The sequence below is a fragment of the Pelophylax lessonae genome, assembly GCF_965119305.1.
Source record: "Pelophylax lessonae genome assembly, chromosome: 6".
Lineage (NCBI taxonomy): Eukaryota > Metazoa > Chordata > Amphibia > Anura > Ranidae > Pelophylax > Pelophylax lessonae.
In genome coordinates, this window is record NC_138773.1 from 272326876 (window position 1) to 272345658 (window position 18783).

Below are 18783 nucleotides of genomic sequence, written 5' to 3' on the forward strand. Positions count from 1 at the left end.
CAGGGTCCTCTGGCACCCCCTTTTACCGCTAGCTAACTCCTGGATCCCTTGGACCTTCACCGGAGCGGTCCCCTCTCAGCTAGACAGACCCCCAGGGGCAGTTACAGTACTCATGAACTTGGAATGCTTTCCTGAAACTGGGCCCCATCAACTTCGCTGGTCCTCAGCACACTGGATCCTCTCTGCAGCTCAGCTCAGCCACCCGGAAACACCCGATCCTTCTGACAGGAGGAGAGACAGTCGTACTCTCCCTCCTGGGACTCTGAGTGTAGCTGGCCAACTAGAACCTGTCCTAGGTTGCTAATATGACCTACATGCATATACAGCTAGACCTGCTAATAACCTCAATACAGTGCATATGTTTATATGTGAGAGACAAAAGCAGAGTTATTTACTGTGATTTCATGTTTGGATGTCACATAACAGTTGTATGTTGTGTTCACAGAAGCAAAAGGAAATTTGCCTGTAAGATTCATTTATATGCCTGTAAGGTAAGCTCAGACACAGCAGAATTTAAACCAGAAAGCACAGAGTTAAACTTTATTACCCATAAGGAGTTTGTGGCCAATCACAGCCAATCTCACACTCAGCAACAGTCTTGGCCAATTACAGCCAGCCTTACACCCATTTTTTCTCTGAAGCCTCAGCCTTCAGCCAACCTTCTCATTTTCCACTACAGAGCAAGAGAACTGAACAGACACACAGATCCACAGAGCAGTTTTATGGAAGCAAGTGGCCAAAAATAGGTAATTAACAGTTATACATGTTCCTATTGTTAGTAATGTGATTAGAGCTGTATACTGAACTAGTTATGTGTTCACTTGTAGTTCCACCAAACAAAAAAACTATCAAACTTCAAAAGTTATATCGAATTCAAACTATCAAACAAATCCAAACAACTCTAACAACTCAAAACCAAACCTAAGCAAACAAACTCAAACAGCAAACAGCAATAGAGAAAGAAATATATCCACTATTTTGTTATACTTTATTCAGCACATGTTGTACATGGACTGTCTGCTGCAAAAGTGTCACTGTTATCTATGAAGAAAAGGTTGAAGTTAATAAAGAAGATATTTTAAGCGTTTGGTGTGCTTTTTAAACCTACTGCTTTCCATAGAACGATATTGGAGGAATTTATAGAGTAACAGACGGTCTGGTTAGACTGAAGTCAGAGAAATCCAATTCTTCTAATGCCACAGCGCATAAGGCACTTTGTAGTGCTGCGCCTGCCACACTGAGTCATGCGTTCCCTTTAAACTTTTACCCACTCCTAGAATCCTGTGCGGCAGAATCTGCCTTTCTGGTGTAGATACAGGCCTGGATGTGCCACTGATTGGGTTTTCTCCACTGCCCAATGAGAACCCTTCTTATGAAGCCAGTGGGGAGACTCCCCAGTCTCAATAGCAACACCTGGGAGACTAAGCTAAAATCATGGCCCTGCTTTTAGGCAGCCAAGGCCCACTATACTTTGCCTAGCACCTACCTTGTCGGGTGCTACACAAATAAAACCCTTTCACTTAAAGATGAACTTTAGGTAAATACCTACAGTAATTGTACAGTGTTTGGGTATATGTATATATATATATATATATATATATATATATATATATATGTAAAAGACACAAATGAATGCAGATTTTTATTATGACATTATTAAATGTATTGTTCTATATCTTTCACTAAAGGACACAACATTTCTACAGTAATTATTTTCCCACCTACAGGAGTATGAGACACTAGATCAGAAATTCGCAACTAGGGTTCCTCCAGAGGTTGCTAGGGGTTCCTTGAGCTTTGGCTGCTTGACCTCCCATATTATGGCACCTGCATAGTTCCAGGGCCAACGACACTTGGCGAAGCCAGCAGCATGACATCAATGGTCTTTTTAGCTGTAAGGGCGGCATTCTAACCACCACTGTAAAGGTTCATTACTTCTACTGAACATTTTTTGCCATTGACCTCCTGATTAATTGGTGTTAGTAAGGGTTCCCAGAAACCTGAAATTATTTTTAGGGGTTACTCTGGAGGGCCCGCTCCAATATGCCATAACCCTCCAGTACCATACCCGCTCAGTCCTAAGTAGGATACGTGTCTTTCTCCAGCTCTGATGGTTAAAGATGCCTGGTTTGTATTTTTGTTCAATCAATCGCTACTGATAAATTAAGGCCAGCTGTCTAAAATCCTGAAAGTCTCTCCAGACAGCCAACTAGCCAGAAATCCTAAATTATGAGAATATTGTTAATTGTTTCTTCTCAGCACAGGGCTCTACTACATGTGTCAGGCCTGATCTCAAGAAATCTTTGGATTCACTGTAAATGCCTATTCCAGATCAGATTGACCCTGATCTCCCCCACAGGCTCTGTAGGCTCTCTGCTCTAGACTTGCTGTACTAGGGGGATTCCTGTAAAGCATAATGACAGCCTCATCTTTATAACTGCTAGAACCCAGGGACAGGTTCTGAGTATTTGGCCACTGGACTCCTTTCGGACATCCCATGGTGTTGATTCTAGAAGTTCCTGTCACTCAATGAGCAACGGACAAAGGTATTTTATGGCAAGTACAAAAAAAAAAAACGTTTATATGCATACTCCCACGTTTATATGCATACTTTGTAAGTACCCGAATTTGACTTTGTATCTTCTTTTGCATTTCCCCTGTATGGCAGAACTCAGAATGGTAGAAGCAGTTGTAATGCAATGCTTATGTGATAACAAGGAACATGCTGATAAATAACAGACAAACTTATCAGTCTGCCATTTTCCTTTCACAGGTTAGGGGAGGGACAAAACCTATAAATAATACTTAACTGCAGTGGAAAAAAAATATAAAGTACCCTTCCAGTCAGGGCTGGGCAGTGTAGCAGAGTTGAACTGGATGGACACAAATACAAAACCATTGTCAGATAAATACAGCAACTCTACAGGTTCACTTTAATAAGGCCCCAACATTACCCATGAGATTGTGGGGTGTTTTTTACATTTACTAAGTTACATAGTTAGCAAGGTTGAAAAAAGACACCAGTCCATCCAGTTCCTATGATGAGTGTGCGTGTTTAGTACATTGTGTACCCCTGTATGTTGTGGTCGTTAATGTGCCCATCGAAAAGTTTTTTGAAACTATTGATGCTCCTTGCTGATACCACTGCTTGTGGAAGAGAATTCCACATCCTTACTGCTCTGACGGTATAGAACCCTTTATGCAGTTTAAGGTTAGAAAAGATTTTACAATCATCAAAAGGATTTTACAATAATTAAAATATTTCATGCAATACATCAAAAACTTGCTTTGATTTTCTAACCAAAATCTAAAAAGACAGCTGGGAACGAATTGGTTAAGACGGCAATCCCTCCAGTTTTTCTTAATTCCTTGGTTTTTGTGCTTCTTGAATACATATCATTCACATTCCATAAATAAAAAATCCCCATTTTTATTTATGGATTGTCTTCAAATTTGGTAATTTCTTTTGCCAAATTGAATCCAGGGTTAGAAAGGCTGGATTCATCTCTTTTTCATGGATAGTGTAGGACCCACTGAGAATGGGGTACTTTGACGTAGTGGTGGGCTTGAGCACTATATGGCCATATGGTCGGACCAAATCCCCATTTTTATTTATGGATGGTCTTCAAATTTGGTAATTTCTTTTGCATGTGTGCGCTATTCTTTTTTAATATACATGTCTTTTGGTTCATAGCTGCACCAGCTTTAGAAATACATGGGTATGCTCCCCCAAATTTTTTGCTCATCATTCACATAAGCCCCTTTAAGTGGTTCTAAAGGTAGTTTTTTTTTTTTACCTTACTGCATTGCATGCATTAACCTTCTGCATGCAGCAACCCCCACAGCCCCCCCCTAAATACATACCTGAGCCCAATCTCAATCCAGTGATGCTAGTGCACGAGAGCTGAAGCTCTTTTGGTTCTCTCGCTCCTCATTGGCTCAAATGCAACTGTGGGAGCCATTGGCTCCTGCTGCTATCAATCAGAGCCAGTGAGGAGGGTGCAGGGGGTGGGGACGAGTCCCACTGTGTATCTTATGGACACAGAGCAGGGCTTGGGAGCAAGCACGCCGAGTGCCCCCATAACTAGCAGCTGACGATAGAGCATTCAGTGGGAGGAGGGGGGAGCCAGGAGTGATGGCGGGGGGACCCAGGGAGGGGGATCGGGGCTGCTCTGTGCAAAATCATTGCACAGAGCAGGTAAGTAAATAAACTAAATCGTGAAGTCCTCCAGCACAAATATATGCTAGTGTAAAAAAAATCTATGTGATATTGCTGCTGACCCTATAGTGCTCACCTACACCTGTATACAACAGTTATATTGAAGGAACTGTTCCTTTAATATAACAGAACAAGTATGTATGGCATGTTTGGTATATTACAACAAAAAAATGAGCCTTTAGTATTACTTTAATACTCGCACAAATTCTCCAATAGCTAAAATGTCTTTATTACATATTATTATATTGTATATACAGTACATATTAAGTATACAGTACTAAATATCATCAATATATACATTTCACAAAAACAATACAATTTTTACAGCACCAAGAGTTAAAAAAACAACCACACATAGATAAAAGGTTTGGCTGACACATGTATAAAAATAACGCTTTTTATAGGCAGGTTACTTTTATCTATAGCAAGAATAACAGGTAAATAACAGAATGTGCAGTATTATAGCATTTTGCTTATATAGCACCATTAGTGAATAGTTACTCTAAAAGCTTACATTATAGAATTGAGCAACCATCAATGACAATAAAAAGACGAAAGATATTTTTCTGTGGAGCCCAGAAAATGTGCATTGCCTTTACTTAATGGGAACAATTATTTTGTGTGATGAATGAACCATTATTGTTGAGTAGAAAACAGTGACATAAATAAGCAATAGCATAGCCACTTTGCATTGTGACTGTAGCTTTACTAGGAAATAAAGTGGCATCGCTCAGTAGCAGTGTGTCCCAAGGCTACCTATAAAATGTAAGTGTATGTGTGAGCAAAATAAAAAAAAAAAAACTGCATGTTTTATCTCCTTATGCAAGTGCAAAAAAGAAAAAGAAAAAAACCTAATCAGCAATTCAGTAAGCTATTAATTTCTTGTGGTTGGCTGACAACTACCGCTGCTGCATTGCAGTCTCAGACATTGTTGTCAGCCCTTCCCCTACTTCTCTCTGCCCCTCTTTGTATGCCTACGTTAATAACAATGTGCTTATGCACATGGATGGTTTGAGATGCAAATATGCTCTAATGTAGAAATTCTTGCAATGGGAGCTACTATGAGCAGAGCAGGATTCCCCCATGTCAGTTACTACTAACATAGGCACACCCCCCAGAACTACATCTCTCAAGAGCCTTTAAAGTGGGAGTAAACTCCCATGCATAATTTGCACCAATGGTTAAGCCTATAATAAGGCTTACTTATAGGTACTGTAAATATCTCTTAAACATGCACAGTTTAGGAGATATTTACTGTAACAGCAGCCGGTGACGTCAGCGGAGCATGCGCTCTGAAGCAACGGCCATTCGGGCTGTTCCTTCAGAGTCCTGTGCCATAATTGGCAAGGAAGTGATGTCATCGCGGCTCCAGCCACTCACACAGCCAGAGTCCACAAACCAAAAAGGAAGACCGGGTAAAGCTGGAAGGCTTCGTTCCAAGGTAATCTTCACATAATGTGCTAGTATGCATGGCATACTAGCACATTATGGCTTTACCTTGCAGGTTGCAAAAAAACCCATCATTTACTACTGCTTTAAGGGCTCATGTACACAGATGGTATGAGGTGCAGATATGCTGTGGTATAAGCATCTCGGCGTTTTCACATGCCTGGTGAGTACTACCAGCCCAAAAAGTAAATAGCTGTACTCTGGTAAAACGCTGATGCTTTTGTGCATCTCATCTGCATTTATATGCACATGTGTTTATGACATTCTCCCAATGCAGATTTTCCACGTTCGGGAAATACGTCATAAGCATATGCACAAAAGCATCAGCTTTTACCTGAGTATACCTGCGGCTCACCGAGCAATGAAAAAAGCTGCGATTTTATATGCTAGAGCATACAGTATTTGCTCCTCAAACCGATTGTATGCATGAGCCCATTATGGCTCTTGAGAGATGTAGTTCTGGGGTGTGTGCCTATGTCAGCAGTCCTGCTGCAGATCCTGCAGATCCCTTCTCATCGTGGCTGCCCTTGCAAGAATTGATGACAAAAAGCGGTTTCTCACTACAGGAACATGAGTAACAGAAAAAATAATTTCTGGAATATGCTCTAAAACGTATTTCAGGCTTTCAGTACTGCTTACCGCTCTCTGCAAATCCACAATGCATCACGTTTCAGAGGACAGTATAGCAGACTGGCTTTTAGGAGGCACTACTGCTGCATCCTGACTGCCTTTTTTTTTTTCAGTTTGGGGGAACACGCTGCAACTGGAAGCTGAGCGTTTGGCTTGCAGTTGTGGTACAGCTACTTTAAAATCAATGGGCGAGTTTGACAGGTGGTGCCACCTGTCAAACTCTGCACCCCAAGTTAAAAATGCTCCGGCATGTGTACAGCACTGTCCAGCTGTATTGTTACAATTTAGGTGAGTGGCTGGGGTGGTGGTAAAACCATGGCTCAGGTGCCTGCATTTACCTCCCCTTGGCCGACTGTCAGAAAAAGCTCTAAGAAGTTTGGGTGGCAAATTCAGGTAAAGCCTTGAATTCGTTTTCATTAATGAATACATTTAATGTTTTGTATCTGGGAGCTAACACCACTTCCTATGTTATGATTCAACTGAAAATAACCGATCTAGGTTCGGAAAAGGCTATGATAGACTTTGGCCTATTGGCACAAATTTCAGAAGTATTGTTTTTAAAATGTGATTGGTTGCTGTGGGTAACTGCACTTTACACATCAGCAGTTGTCAGTTTCTTGTAGAATAATCGTGCATGTGCTTATATTTGATGTTACGCTGTAAAATCTGTTATTTATTTGATTTTACAAACTTTTAAAGTAAAATAACTCATAAAATAAATATTGCTTTTAAATTGTTGTATGTCTGTCTTTTTATATATTGATTTTCATCTTTACAAATTATGAGCCCTTGTAAAAAAAATATCATTATCCTGTAAATTGAATTTTTTATTCATTACGATCGTTTATGTCAACCATCCAAAAGGGAATTCATTAATGTTTTGTTCCAGAATGACTTTGTATTTTGTCCATAAAAGATTCATTATTTTAAAACCACACTGCAGTTACTGAGCAGAGATTAAAGCCGAGAAATGCACAATGGGCCATATAAAATACTACGAAACATAAACTACTGTTACTGTATGTGTACTGCAAGGTCTACCAGTAGCCAAAAACACTTCAAGTTTGACCTGCTGAAATCCTCTCTTGATATACTGTTAGTGAACCTGCTGGCTACAATCCCTTTACATTATTCATTAATCATAAACTTCACTGACCCTAAAGTACTTTAAATCATTAGCCAGCATAAAGCTTATAAACATACTATGTTGCCAAGGAAAATATAAACTGAAAATCAATTTTTGGAATGAAAATCTGTTTTTCACTGAACCTTGCTCTAGCTAAAGTTTAATTCTGAGATATAATATTTTTTATGTGTGTGTGTGTGTGTTTTTTTTTTACACATTTATTTTTCCTGCCAGTAAAATGACATTGGGCATTTCTTGATATTGGACATCTTAATGATTTTTTAAGCACCTATACTATTGCCCATGTTCTTCTAACTTCACCTTTCCAGACAACACAATGGTGCAGTGTCATACTTAAAAAAATCAGTAGACGTGTGCGATTTGTTTCGTTACGAATCAAAATTTGTGTGATTCAAGGATTCAGATGTATCTGATTCACAATAGTAACAAATTTCAACTAATCCAAAATAAATTATAAAGAAAACAACCAATAGTTAATTTTCATTCGGATGACATGATGCAAGAGTTTGCAACTTTTCTTAATGTTTAAAGCATGGGTGTCCAACCTTTTGGCTTCTCTGGGCCACATTGAGTGTAGAGAAATTTTCTCGGGCCGCATATAACATATATACTATAGTTAAGGTATATAAGTAATAAAACGCCGCTGTGCCCTTCCTGTGCTGCCGCGCCCCCCCCCAGCACTAATTTAACACAACTAGTGGATGATCCCCTCCAAAGCAGCCTCTGTGGCCATTCCCCCGACTCAACTTCCTTCCTCCCCAGCAAAAAAAATAAAAAAATTGTCAGGGGGCAGTGGGCCGCATTGCCTGAGGTTTTGGGCCGCAGGTTGGACATGCCTGGTTTAAAGCATCCAAAATAGCGCCGACATAACATAAACAATGATCCAAATTTATTCAGGTCCATTTATTTTTATCTAGTGAGTGTAGCGTGAATATTCTAATATTTTTTATATTGGGGCTGAGACCATTTGTTTAACCACTTCTCGACCATAAGGATTTGCCCCCTAACGACCAGGCCATTTTTTGCGATTCGGCACTGCGTTATTTTAACTGACAACTGTGTGGACGTGCAACACTGTACCCAGATAAAATTGATGTCCTTATTTCCCCCCAAAAAGCATGCTTTCTTTTGGTGGTATTTGATGACCTCTGCGTTTTTTTGATTATGCGCTATAAACCAAAAAAAGAGCGACAATTTTGAAAAAAAAAAAAGAAACAGTATTTTTCACATTCTGCTATATAACATTCCCAATAAAAAAAAATGTAAAAATGTTTTCATAATTTTTGGCCAATTTGTATTTTGCCACATATTTTTGGTAAAAGAAATCCCAATAAGTGCGTTTTGATTGGTTTGCGCAAAAGTTATAGCATCTACAACTAGGGGAAAGATTTATGGCATTTTTATTTATTTATTTTAGTAATGGTGGCGATCTTCAATTTTTAGCGGGCCTGCGACATTGCGGTGGACAGATCGGACCCATAACTGACATTTTTGACCATTTGGGGGGGACCAGTGACATTACTACAGTAATCAGTGCTAAAAATATGCACTGTTACTGTAATAATGGCACTGGCAGGGAAGGGGTTAACACCAGGGGCGATCAAAGGGTTAAACGTGTACCTAAGGGGTGATTATAGCTGTGTGGGGGCCAGACTTGGTGGATGGAAACAGGGCTCCTGTGTTCCAAAATAACAGGAACAGAGGAACCCTGTTTCAATCAGTGACAGATGAGCGATGTGCCGTGTTTACAACGGCACAATGCCTTTTGTTATTCCCTGCAGCGATCGTCGGGTTCCCGGTGGCCATCGCGGCCCCTGGACCCGTTGTTTAGCTGCAGGGCTAGCGAGCGGGGACGCGTGCCCCAGACCTGCTCCCGTGAGCTGCCGTACAGGTACAGCGGTTTGCGCAGGAGAGCCAGCCTGCCGCAGTATATCTGCAGCGGTTAATTTGTATGTGCGCGACCCAACAAAGTCAGTTGGGATTGGAGAAATGATTGGGATTATATTATATTGTGCGATTGGAGAAATGATTGGGATTATATTATATTGTGCCAGAGTGATGCATTCTAGTAGTGATGCCTGATTAGCTGCACTGCTTGTGTAATAAAGTATATTTGTGATTTAAAGTAAATTTGTAGTTGCCATAAGTCAGTTTCCTAATCTAATGCAATGTTTACATTTGAAAAATTTGGGGCCCCAACTGCAATAATTCTGTTATGTCTGAATAAAAGGAATAATTCTGAATCTTTTCATTATAGAATGACCAATCTCCCAAATGATGAGTTAACACATTAAAAGGAATATACCCAACCTTCCTAAATAACAAAAGAATAACTTGCCAAAATACAAATCCATTTGGAACACTGCATGTACAGTATATTCTTCTGAAATAACGAGTTGTTCCGAAAAAGAATCATTCTAACAACGATTATGACTAAACAAAATGATTTACCTAACAAATGAAACCGAAACAAACAACTTTTTCCAACGTGCACATGTCTACAAATCGGTATTATGTGACAACTGTACTCAGAATTCATAAATCATTAAATCCCAATTTCTTTCAATCATAAACCATGACACTGGACCAAAACGATTATTTCAGTTTTGGATACTGTAGGTTCTAAGAGATGGAGACTCCCACTGGCTTTTTGATAAGCCTTGCGATGGTAAAGGTAAAATCTCTGCACTGGAGTTCTCATTTCCACCTACCCATAAAGACCAAACCTTTAAGCCCCACCTTGATCTGCCCAATCTCTGGTCCCAATCTGACCCCACCAGTTTCTGACAAAACTACCAATTAAAGTGGAACTTCATACTAAATATGGGAAGCTCTGCTTTTAGGAATCCTCTTCCCCTCTAAAAATATTGGAGGTTTATTTTATTTTTTTGGGGGGAGAGCAGGTACCTAGTTTTGATAGATACCTGCTCCCACTGGAATCACCTAGACAATTCCACCAGAAATTGACCCCTTACCCTTCCTGCCCGAGACCTGTTGGGACACCTCATAGGCCTTTGGGACTATTCACACACCCCAGTGTAACTCGAACATACGCAGTGGGTACGGCCGTGAAGCTGCAAGGAGACACAGCTGGCTACCTATACTAAACATGCCAACGCGACACCAGGGCCCTGGAGACCAGCGGAGAAATCGGCTTGGGTGAGCATGGCGCTGGATTCCTTGACAGGTAAGTGTCCTTATATTAAAAGTCAGCAGCTACAGCATTTGTAGCTGCTGACTTTTATTGATTTTTCTGGAGACTAAAGAACCTCTTTGAGGATCCGTTCACATATGCTGCAGCCGCGGTTCACAGCATGCATGGAGTCCTGTGCGTCCCTGTTCACAGATTCAGGTGTGAATCTGGTCCGAATTTTTGCCTGAATTCACACCTGAATCGGACTAGAAGATGCACAGGACCCTTTTTCAATGTGGACTGCGGCCGCCCTGGAGCTGTGTGAACTGGCTCCATTGAGAACCAGTCATACTCTCCTGTCTTTCGAATTGGATGCAGGGAAACCCACATCCAATTCGCATATGTGTGAACCTGGCTTAACCTCTTTACCTCCGCTCACATTGCTGCTACTGCAGCAATGCGGCTCGTTATCGTCCAGCGTCGTAGACCTACGTCGCTGGACTCCGCCCCTTGTGGGTGGCACGCGCGCACCGCCGGAGGCTCGCTCCAGCGGGAGTCGGACCAGGGGAGGAGCGGCGGCGATCGCCGCCGCTCTTCCCCGATCGTCGGGGAATCTAGTTTGGAGATCCGCATGCTTGTGTAAACAGAGCAGGCGGATCTCCTCAGTGACAGGGAGTGACAGATCGCAATGTTCAGCATAGCTGAACATCCGATCTGTCCTTATGTCACTCAGTCACCCCCCCCCCCACACGTTAGTAAGCACCAGGCATACATTAACCCCTCTCCAATAAAATTAACCCCTTCCCTGCCAGTGTCATTTTTACAGTAACAGTGCATATATATAGCACTGATTACTGCAGTAATGTCACTGGTACCCCCAAAAGTGTCAAAAATGTCAGTCAAGGGTCCGATCTGTCCGCCGCAATGTCGCAGTCCCGCAAAAAAAAAAAAAAAATACATACATAAAATCGCAGATCGCCGCCATTACGCGTTAAAAAAACAAAAAATGACAGAAATCTTTCCCTTAGTTAGTAAACGCAATAACTTTTGCGCAAACCAATCAAAATACGCTTATTGTGATTTTTTTTACCAAACATAGGTAGCAGAAAACAAATTGGCCAAAAATTTCAAAAAATTTTGATTTTTAAATTTTTTTGGGGGGGGGGGAATTTCATATAAAAATAATGTGAAAAATATTATTTTTTCAAAATAAACGCTCTTTTTTTGATTATAGCGCAAAAAGTTAAAATCGCACAGGTGATCAAATACCACCAAAAGAAAGCTCTGTTTGTGGGAAAAAAAGGACGTAAATTTCGTTTGGGTACGGCGTCGCACGACCGCGCAATTGTCAGTTAAAGTCGCACAGCGCCGAATCGCAAAAAGTGGCCTGGACGTAAGACAGCAAAATACTCCGGTGGTAAAGTGGTTAAAGCCCAAAATCTGGGGCAATTTTTTTTTTTTTTTTTAAACTGGGGCTGTTAATAGACAGAGAAGTTTTTACCAAATAATAAACTAAGTTTAAACTTCATGATCATCACCGGCGGTAAGTGAATTCTGGTTTAGCTGCACAACCGTACCTATACTTTGCTGGCTTAAGGCTTACTAGCTCTAGATTTCACCTGCCAATCACTGGAGGAAATGAACTGTGAAATACACATTATCTTTCAGAATATGTACAGTACATATAAATTAAACCCATCATAGGTATAGTATATCTGTTGAGCCCCAGATAGCAGCATAGTCTAGAATCAGGCACAGCTGGAGCTATGTGCACAAGTTTAGCTGCTTCTTGATGAACTTTGCAATCAGCTTCTGAGGTCGCCTCTGGTACTCAGCTAGAACAGCATGACTCTCCGTGATCTGATCTCCTTGTAGTCTGTCAAGTAGAGTCACACAGACCACTGCGGCTGAAAAAGAGGAGACGATAAAGCACCGTGAACGCTTCAAATGCATATTCTGAGCAAATTCTTTTTAACAGTAATCTGTTATGAAAGCTATGCAATCCAAGCCTAAAAGGAAACATGGTTTCAGTTAAAATAACAAAATCTTGTGGATGAATTGTTTAAAAAGGTATTTATTTTATTTATATAGCGCCGACAATTTATGCAGCGCTATACACTGCTCAAAAAAAGTTAAAGGAACAGTTTGAAAACACATCAGCTCTCAATAGGAAACATCTCATACTGGATATCTCTACTGATTTGGACTGGGTAATGTGTTAGGAATGAAAAGGATGGCACATTGTCTGATGGAAATGAAAAATGATCAACCTACAGAGGGCTGAATTCAAAGACAAACCCAAAATCAAAGTGAAATAATGATGCAGCAGGCTAGTCCATTTTGCTGAAATTTCATTGCAGCAACTCAAAATGGTACTCAGTTTTTTCTGGGCTCCACGGGCTTGTATGCATGCCTAACAATGTCGGGGCATGCTCCTAATGAGACGACTGATGGTGTCTTGGGGTTTCTCCTCCCAGATATGGACCAGGGCATCACTGAGCTCCTAAACAGACTGAGGTACAACCTGGCAACGTCAGATGGACCAAAACATAATATCCCAAAGGGGTTCTAATGGATTCAGTTCAGGCGAGCATGATTGCCATTCAATGGTATCAATTCCTACATCCTCCAGGAACTGGCTACATACTCTCGCTACATGAGCCTGGGCATTGTTGTGCACCAGGAGGAACCCAGAACCCATTGCACAAGTGTAGGGTCTGACAATGGGTCCAAGAATTTCATCCCAATACCTAATGGTAGACAGAGTGCCATTGTCTAGCCTGTAGAGGTCTGTATGTCCCCCCCATGGATATGTCTCCCCAGACCATCTCTGACCACCACCAAACCGGTCATGCTGACCTTTTCATGTTTGTCACATGTGCTCAGGGTGAACCTGCGCTCATCAGTGAAAAGAACAGGGCACCAGTGGTGGACCTGCCATATCTGGTGTTCAATGGAAAATGCCAATCAAGCTCCACGGTGCTGGGCAGTGAGCACAGGGCCCACTAGAGGAAATCCGGCCCTCAGGCCACCCTCATGAAGTCTGTTTCTGATCATTTTGTCAGAGACATTCTCACCAGTGGCCTGCTGGAGGTCATTTTGTAGAGCTCTGGCAGTGCTCATCCTGTTCCTCCCTGCAAAAAGGGAGCAGATACCAGTCCTGTTGATGGGTTAAGGTTCTTCTACAGCCCTGTCCAACTCTCCTGGAGTAACTGTCTCCTGGAATCTCCTCCATGCTCTTGAGACTGTACTGGGAGACATAGAAAACTTTCTGGCAATGGCACATATTGACGTGCCATCCTGGAGAATTTGGACTGCCTGTGCAACCTCTATAGGGTCCAGGTATTGCCTCATGCTACCAGTAGTGACACTGACCCTAGCCAAATGCAAAACTAGTGAAAAACAGTCAGAAAAAAGTAGGCCGTTTTAGTTGTCGTCTCATTGTTGCCCATCTAGTGCACCTGTTGCCCATCTAGTGCACCCATCCCTGCAATAAACCATTACACCCAGGGCACCTGCCCCTCCTGCCCACACCTTGTCCCGGCCCTGACTGAACCTCTGACAGGTACTTGTCCCACCCTGACTGACTATGCCTACTCTTTCTGCCACAGTGCTCTATTCAGAAAAGCTGTACTATCGTTTCCCATAATGCAAAGCATTCCAAATTACAGGAGGTGGATCTTTCATACATCTGCCTGCCCTCTATTAATATTAATCGATTTACTAATTGCAAATAGACTTGCTAGTGCAGTTGCACTCATTTTCCCCAGATATGCGGTAAAGCTCTGTTGATTTTGATCATTCAATCATATGCAAGCAAAAATGCTTTTTATTTTCCTTGCACCTGATTGGGAATTCTTTACCACATTACATTTACTAAGGAAAATGAGTGCAACTGCACAGTGTTTGCCTTTAGTAAATCAACCACAGAGCGCTTTTCATTGTGGGAAAGAACAGCACATCATCTGTGAATGGACCACTTGGGCGGAAATAGTATTGCTCATATAATCCACACTGCACCAGAAGATCACCACTGTGGGGGTAGCCAGGTGCAGAGGACTGAGGATTCGCCAGCACATGGGAAACTTTGTTCATGGTTCCGCCCCCCATTCTGTTTCTTTTTAAATCACTAAACTTCAGTTTTAAAGTGTATAAATGGTTATAATTTAAATTGACAATATAATTGTCAAAAAGGATTTTGGACTCTGAGGGAATAGTTTGGTGCCTGCAATTTGTCTTCCCCTCGCTTTGTGGAGAGCTGTCGTAATCAAACTATTAGGCATTCTTCCATAAGAATCTATGTCCTGCACCTCACCCCCATATTTCTTTGGGTTGAGGTTTTTATTGTTGTCTGTTTCCTCAGTGGGGAAAATGAACCTCACTATTTGCATTGGAAAGCATTGCCACTGGGACATAGAATGTGAGTGGGAATCCACAATTATTCTTCAGACATAGGAGGTGAAGAGATTTTCCAGTGGGGATAATTGTTCTGTTAACAATTGCCAAAACTGGGATTTCCCCTCATTTTTGGGAGATTTGAACCTCCTTTTGTGATTCTAGGAACAGGCTCCAATTCTTCACTTGAAGAGGAATGAGGGACAGAAGGTTTGGTTACAAAATGAGGGACAGTTGTGAGCTCAGGGTGTGTTGAACGTTGGCTTCAGCACTCTAAAGCAAAACCCCTTTGCACCTGGAACCTGTGCAGAACCAGATCAACCACAAGCCAACCTAGACATCTGCTTGGGGTCCAGTGGGTGTCCAGGGGCCCAACTACAACCTTCATTCTCTTGCAGTAAACCAGAGAGATAACACAATTTTTAAAAGCTGTGCACCTGCCTGTTACTTCACAAGGGAGGGTGCATTTGGTGTCTGATGTGACTATGACAATTTCAGTTCAATGCTCTGTTCAGCAGAGTATCTGTGAGGATTCAGCCTTTTGACAGTGGACTATGGCGGTACTGTGATGGCTCTAGGAGTAGCCAGATGTAAATGGTGTCATATTTTCATAGTAGGTAATCTTGAATGGAGGCAATAGTCCACCAGTTCAACCTGTGTAGATGTATGGGTGTCAATGTCGATAATCATATCCCTGTATGTTGTGTTCACTAAGATGCACAGCCAGCGGTCTTCTAAAAATATCCATACTCCCCGCTGACACCACCAATTGTGGAAGAGAGTTCAACATCCTTCACCCTGACAGTGAAAATCAAACGTTAAACCGCTTCTCCTCCAATCTCATTGTGTCCTCACTCCCCGAATAGTTTTCTTCCTATACTGGGATTAACACTGAGGTATTTGTATACCTCATCATCCTACCTCTGCTCTGTCTTGTTTAGGTTCATAAAAAATGGAACAATTATTTTCCATTTTTTTTTTTTTTTTTTTTTTAGGACTAGGAGGTAGACAGATATAAACGGATACAAGTCTGTTAACATCCGCCTGCCCATTGGAAGCACCATGCAGGTCTAAGAGATCCACTTAAAAACTGATGGTGGTCTGATTGGACAGAGGTGTAAGGGATGGGTTGGGGTGGGATGGGGGGCAGGCAAAGCTGCTACCTTGCCTGGGTCCCCATTTCGTCCTAATAGATCTGTGAATCTGTTTTCAACCTGCAATTTTACAATATAAAAACAACATCAAACTGGAAAATAAATACCATATAAAGCATAACAGCTCCGTTTTTACTGAATTATACAAAATAAAAGAATGGCGCCTTGGCAATCTCTTATTAGAATTTGTAATTAGGTTTAATAAATACCTTTAAGCCCACATAAATGACACATTGCAGCAAAGACTGAAGATTCCATCTCGATGTTTCTGACGCCGGCACTATATGCCTTCTGCAGATACTCGCATTTTTCTTCTTTAGAAAATGAACACAGTGCTCCATCCAATCTCCCCTGACCTTAGAAATAAATTACTTTTACTGCTTGTGTACATATTTCATTTCTTCAAACAAACACACAATTATCTTACATTATATGAGTAATTTTTGCTCAGCAAGAGATGTTTTTCACTTTTACATAGTACATAAGGTAATCAAAAGGAAGGTGTACTTTGAAACAGGGAGCATTTTCATGGAATGTAATTATGCACAGATCACTCTGGTGAATTAAAGGGCTCCGAACCTAAAAAAAGAAATGTCACATAATAGATTCCTCCTGCTGGGAGAAGCAAGGTTGGGTGTAATCACTGCTGTCCTGGAGCCTGATGGGGGATCCCTCTATCCTTCAGCCATGAGAGTCTACTTGCAAAATATGGTTGCTTAGTATGCACCCCCCCCCCCCCTTTAGCCTTGCTTTCTGCATTCTTAAAAGCTTATGTAAAAAAATAAAAAAATAAAAAAAAATAATAATAATAATATATATATATATATATATATATATATATATATATATATATATATACACACACACACACATTTATTATGTTTTCAGTACATATCTGCAATAAATGCACATGTTTTATCTCTTTAAAATGCTGCAAGTAATGAAAAATACAAGTTTAGCCAGGAATCTAGTAAGCTGGTAAAAGCTGCCTTTGCTGCACTAAAATCCAAATGCCTGTTTTTTTTTTTTTGGACTACAGAACATCTTCCCCTCTTCTCATTTCTATACCATAAGGGGGAGGTGTTCTGTAATCCAGAAGAAACCCTCTGCATAGGGCTGATAGCACCGATTGTGATTTCAATGCAGTGGAGTCGGTGTTGTCCATGCAAAAAGGAAATTAGGATGTATTGGATATCTAGCAGGTTCATCCCGTATTTTAGATTTTTCACCATATTTAACCACTTGCCAACCCGCCGCCATATATGTACCCACACGTCGCTGCCTGTATCCGGGCACACACATGTGCCCCCCGCCCTCCTACTCCCCGATTTGCAGGAGTTTGTCAGCAGATCCTGGCCGGGACCTGCTGATCGGCTATGTCTAATCCCTGCCCAGAGCCCTGTGTTGACAACACAGAGCTCTGCACAGCTGGAACAATCTCTGCGTTTCTTTTCCCTGCAAAAGAAACAAAAAAGAGAAAAAAAACAAAATGGTCTGTAGTAAAAATAGCACATTACACCTTGATTGCCCCTAGATCTTAACCCCTTCCCAGCCAGTGTCATTAGTACAGTGATAGTGTATATTATATGCACTGATCCCTGTATGAGTGTCACTGTTCTCACAAAGTGTCAGATTACCCACTGCACTATCACAGTCCCACTATAAGTCACTGATCGCCGCCATTACTAGTATAAAAAACAAATAAAAATTGCAGTATATATACACACCATAGTTTGTAGATGCTATAACGTTCCCACAAACCAAATAAATATACACTTATTGGGAATTTTTTTTTTACCAAAGACCTGTAGCAGAATACATTTTAGCCTAAATTTATGGGATACATTTTTTTTTTTTTTTTAAATTGGATAGGTTTTATAGCAAAAAGTAAAGGATTTTTTAATTTTTTTTTTTCGGTCCTTTTTTGTTTATATAATAAAAAATAAAACTCCAGTGGCGATCAAGTATCACCAAAAGAAAGCTCTATTTGTGTGGGAAAAAAATTATATCAATTCCATTCGTGTACAGTGTTGCATAAGCACGCAATTGCCAGTTAAAGTAGCGCACTGCAGAATAGCAAAACATGGCCTGGCCATGAAGGGGGGAAAACCTTCTTGAGCTTAAAGCGGAGTTCCACCCTGGATTTGTTTTTTTTTTTTTTTAATACCCCCGGGACAGTCAGGGCTAGTGCATTCCACAATGGCTAGCCTCTGATCTGTCCCGGGTTGCACTTACCTGCAAGACGAAATACTTACCTTGCAAACGTCTTGTCCAGCGCTGCCATCTCAGATGTGGGCAGCTTGAAGCCAGCCCGTCCTCTTCGGCGTCTTCTTCCGCCTTCTGTGGTCCCACGATGCTCTGCGCCGGCCCCGACGTCACTTCCGGGTCGCGCGCGTCACCCCTCCACAGCTTCTGGGCATGCCCAGAAGCTGTTTAGAAGGGGATGACGCGCGCGACCCGGAACTGACGTCGGGGCCGGTGCAGGCGCAATGATTCCTGGGAGCTATGACGTCCAGCTCCCAGGAATCATTGCAGAGCCAGGAAGTGACGACGGGCCGCGGCCGAGGAAGGAGGAAGAAGGAAGTAAGGTAAGTATATTTTCTTCGCTACGAGGTAAGTAAAAAAAAAAAAAATATGCGATTATCCATTTCTTTTT

The 18783-nt window shown here is 41.5% G+C and overlaps 1 protein-coding gene across 2 annotated transcripts in view; it reads right to left on the minus strand.

Annotated features, from left to right (window-relative positions):
* Positions 1 to 12042: 12042 nt before the first annotated feature.
* The window catches only part of UPP2 (uridine phosphorylase 2), a 53222-nt gene continuing 46481 nt past the window's right edge, over positions 12043 to 18783 (minus strand). The window contains exons 6-7 of one of the 2 annotated variants that reach the window (XM_082262278.1): positions 16337 to 16483; positions 12043 to 12485 (exon numbers count right to left, since the gene is read on the minus strand). In XM_082262278.1, coding sequence (XP_082118404.1) covers positions 12343 to 12485; positions 16337 to 16483 — 290 coding nt within the window. In that variant the 3' untranslated portion in view covers positions 12043 to 12342. The remainder of the gene's footprint in view (positions 12486 to 16336; positions 16484 to 18783) is intronic. The other variant, XM_082262279.1, reaches the window with a different exon arrangement.